The 3,924-nt window shown below is 37.5% G+C and overlaps 1 protein-coding gene across 1 annotated transcript; it reads left to right on the top strand.

Annotated features, from left to right (window-relative positions):
• Positions 1-1,312: 1,312 nt before the first annotated feature.
• LOC138877339 (uncharacterized) lies at positions 1,313-2,162 on the top strand. The gene is made up of 2 exons (XM_070156942.1): positions 1,313-1,526; positions 1,705-2,162. The coding sequence occupies exons 1-2, from the start codon at positions 1,313-1,315 to the stop codon at positions 2,160-2,162; spliced, it is 672 nt and encodes a 223-aa protein (XP_070013043.1).
• Positions 2,163-3,924: the final 1,762 nt, after the last annotated feature.

Raw genomic sequence — 3,924 nt, 5'->3', positions numbered from 1 at the left:
GAAGTATTGGAAGAAACTCGAATCATTATCCACTTGGAGGCAGAACAGAAGGAATAATTGGTTACGCTCCTCCAACAATACATCGATATGTTCACTTGTTCATATGATGATATACATGTGTTAAGTACTAACATCGTCCCGCACCATTTTCTTACAAATCTTGCCAGACCACCATTCAAACAAAAACTCAGAAAGTTGAAGTTAGATTTGAGTTTGAGGATAAAAGAAAAAGTCACCAAACAGATATAGGAAAATGTGGTGAGAGTCACCAATTATCCTACATGGTTGGAAAACATCGTACTAGTGCCAAAGAAGGATGGAAAGATCAAGATATGTGTGGACTATAGAGATCTCAACAAAGCTAGTCTAGAAGATGATTTCCCTCCGTTGAACATTCATATCTTATCGACAATTGCACGAAGCATGAGTTGCAGTCATTTGTGGATTATTTTGTTGGGTACGACCAAATCCTGATGCATGAAGAGGATACGGAGAAGACATTGCTCACAATGCCATAGGGAGTTTATTTCTATAGAGTTATGTCCTTCTGCCTCAAGAACACCGGTGCTATTTACATGAAGGCCATGGCGACCCTCTTTCACGACATGATGCACAAGGAAATTGAGATATATGTGGACGACATCATCATTAAATCTTGAAAGAGTGAGGAGCATTTGAATGACTTGAAGAAATTCTTCAAGTGTTTTCGGAGGAACTGCTTGAATTTGAATCCTGCAAAATGTGCATTCGGAGTCCCCACTAGGAAATTGTTAGGCTTTATTGTCAGCGGGAAAGGGATATTATTGGATCCTTCACATATCAAAGCCATTCAAGACCTACCGCCGCCTAAGAGCAAGAAGGACGTGATGAGTTTCCTTGGAAGATTAAACTATATCAGCAGGTTCATAGCCCAGTCTATGGTAATCTCAAGCTAATTTTCAAGCTGTTGAAAAAGGATGCTGCTTCAAAATGGACAGAAGAATGTTAGAAAGCTTTCGACAGGATCAAGGAGTAATTGTCAAATCCACTAGTGTTAGTTCATCCCGGACCTAGGAAACCGATGTATAGACCAATCTATTTTGGATAATGCATTTGGATGCGTGGTGGGAAAACACGATGAGATTGGGAGGAAAGAATATGCTATATATTACCTGAGCAAGAATTTACACCGTACGAGGACAAATACACTTTGTTCTAGTAAACCTGCTACGATTTGACTTAGATCACTCAAAAGTTAAGGCACTACATGTCGGCATCCATCACACATATGATATCCTCACTCGGTCCGCTCAAGTCCATCTTCCAGAAGCCGATGCCTACTGGAAAGTTTCCTAAATGGCATATTCTTCTCAACGAGTCCGATATTGTGTACATGACACAGAGAGCTATCAAGGAACGAGCATTAGCTGACCATCTCGCAGAGAACCCAGTTGACAAGAACTACAAGCCGCTCACTACGTACTTTTTCGAAGAAGAAGAAGTGTTGCTCGCAAGGGAGGACATTGCAGAGTATGGAGATTGCGGCAGTTTTAATTTTTGAGCCAGGACAACATTATCCAGTTTCTTCTAAGATAAGGTTCCCTAGAACCAATAATATGGCAGAATATGAAACATGGATCTTCAGGATTAGGAAGGCAGTCAACATGAACATCAAGGAGCTTCTGATCATAGGATACTCTGATCTACTAATACATTAAGTTCAAGGTGAATGTACTACCAAGAATGTCAAAATCCTTTCGTACTTGCACTGCGTGAAAGAGTTGTGCAACAAATTCATCAAGATCGAATTCAGACATGTTCCCAGAATCCAGAATGAGTTTGTCGACGCTCTTGCAATCTTGTCATCTATGATCCAGCATCCAAATAAAAATTTCATCGACCCTATTGATATAGAGATGCAGGGTCAGCTTGCATACTATTTCCATATAGATGAAGAGCCAGACATTAAGCAGTGGTACTACAACATCAAAAGGTTCCTTGAAACAAAAGAGTATCCTGAGAATGCCACCAGTGGTCAGAATCTAGCACTCAGAAGGCTAGAAAATCATGTTTTTCTTAACGGGGAAGTCCTGTATAGGAGGACCTCAGACTTAGGTCTGCTAAGGTGTGTAGATGCCGTTAAAGCAACCAGATTACTAGAAGAAATACATGTAGGAACGTGATGACCTCCCATGAATGGTTTAACTTTGGCCAAGAAGATTTTACGATCCGGATACTTCTACCATGGAAAGCAATAGTATCTGTTACGTGAAAAAGTGTCACTACTGCTACATTCACGGGGATTTCATCCGGGTTCCACCTAATGAGCTGAATGTAATGGGTTGTTGGCTTTGCCAAACAAACCCCTATATATAGCAAACTATTTTTGTTTTGCCAACTGGAGCACTTCACACAGATCACACCATCACTCCGCCATATTTTAGATTCCAAGTAGATAGTTGAAAATTTCGTTGCCAACTTCGCCAGTCAAAGGATGAACCATTCGATCCCGCTATACATTCTGCCGATCGACAACCACAATTTAGTTTTGTAGTCAAGAGTATCTCTTGGGTGTCCTCCTTATTTCTTTGTTTTATCTTGAATAATTTAAAGTTCTATTCATGTAGCTTATGGGAATGTTACATTTTTTTCAAGTCAGAAACTCCCATCATTTCGAGATACTTTACATTTCAAGTCAACTACTCTCATCGCGTGGAGATACTCCCATCGTGCGGAGATACTTTAAATTTCAAGTCAACTACTCCCATTGCGTGTATATACTCCCATCGTGTGGAGACTTAATGCTCCAATAGTTGCGGAACGGTACATACCTAGCTAACAATCAAGTCAAATTCAAAGGCCCATCCCCGGCATCCCAAATAATGCTCGAGAGCTCGGAGACTTCAAACCCAAATATCCTGCTGCCCCGATCAAAAATAACGACAAGCTAGAAGCCAAGCATCATTATTCCTGCATTATTTACATCATATCTTAACATATCTGCATTACGATATATGGGTATGATTTACTTTAATTTTGTATGATTAAATATCGTGACGTGGAACTTCTTCTAAGCAGCAAATCAAGCTACAACAATATGAGAGACAAAAACTAATAAGTGGGCCAAGGATTCAAACTCAAACTCAATTATGATAAATAGAACTTTCAATCATCGAATCTTCTAAGTCTCATAATCAAGCTGCAATTCGAAGTCATTTGGGTGCCAAAATCTTCTCGTCTTGCAGTATCACCATAATACGATACGGGGGAAATTCTTTCAAGCATCGCTTTCTCCAAATCATCATTCCAAAACTACATGAGGCCTGATCTTTGTTAATCCTCAGGTATGTAGGCGATTTAAAGCTAGAATTCGGCAACAATTTTTCAGAAAAACCCTGAAACCTCCCTTAACTTTTTCTTAGTCCTACAATTCATAATCTTTCCTAAATCCATATACCATTCTTGCAATAGATGCCTAAAGTATCGATACAAAATTAGTCTTGTTTTGATTTCTTTGCCCGAAAACACTTTCATCATCTCCGGTCAAAGAGGGATAGTTGTTATTGACCAATTTGAACCTCCCTTTCGAAATTAAATTATTTTTACATAATGATGTGCAATAAATATGCTGAAAATATTTTCTAATCAATAATACTTATCTTATACAAATATAGCCCAAATAGGTATTTAGTAGTGTTAAATTAACAATTCAGTATCAAATCTTTGTAAAAAATATTATCTTTACTATTTTAAAATAATTAAAATAACTTCTATATTTTGAAAAATAAGTTTTACAAATAAGTTAACAAACTAACCTTTGGTTTTTAATTAACTCGTTTATTATTTGAATTAATTATGAAATAAATTTTATAAATTAGAAAATAAATTTTTTACAATAATTATTTAATTACAGCAATTAGTGGTCTATTTGATGATTATATTTTC

This window comes from Nicotiana sylvestris, chromosome 9 (assembly GCF_000393655.2).
Source record: "Nicotiana sylvestris chromosome 9, ASM39365v2, whole genome shotgun sequence".
In the NCBI taxonomy this organism is placed as follows: Eukaryota; Viridiplantae; Streptophyta; class Magnoliopsida; order Solanales; family Solanaceae; genus Nicotiana; species Nicotiana sylvestris.
Note: the sequence above shows the minus strand (reverse complement) of the source record. Positions and strands in the feature narration are given on the sequence as shown.

Bases quoted from the DNA above. Each gene is read 5' to 3' on its own strand.
- LOC138877339 (XM_070156942.1), top strand. From the start codon at position 1,313: ATGCCTACTGGAAAGTTTCCTAAATGGCATATTCTTCTCAACGAGTCC. The intron at 1,527-1,704 runs GTTTTAATTTTT...ATTAAGTTCAAG, and splicing joins AGAGTATGGAGATTGCGGCA to GTGAATGTACTACCAAGAAT.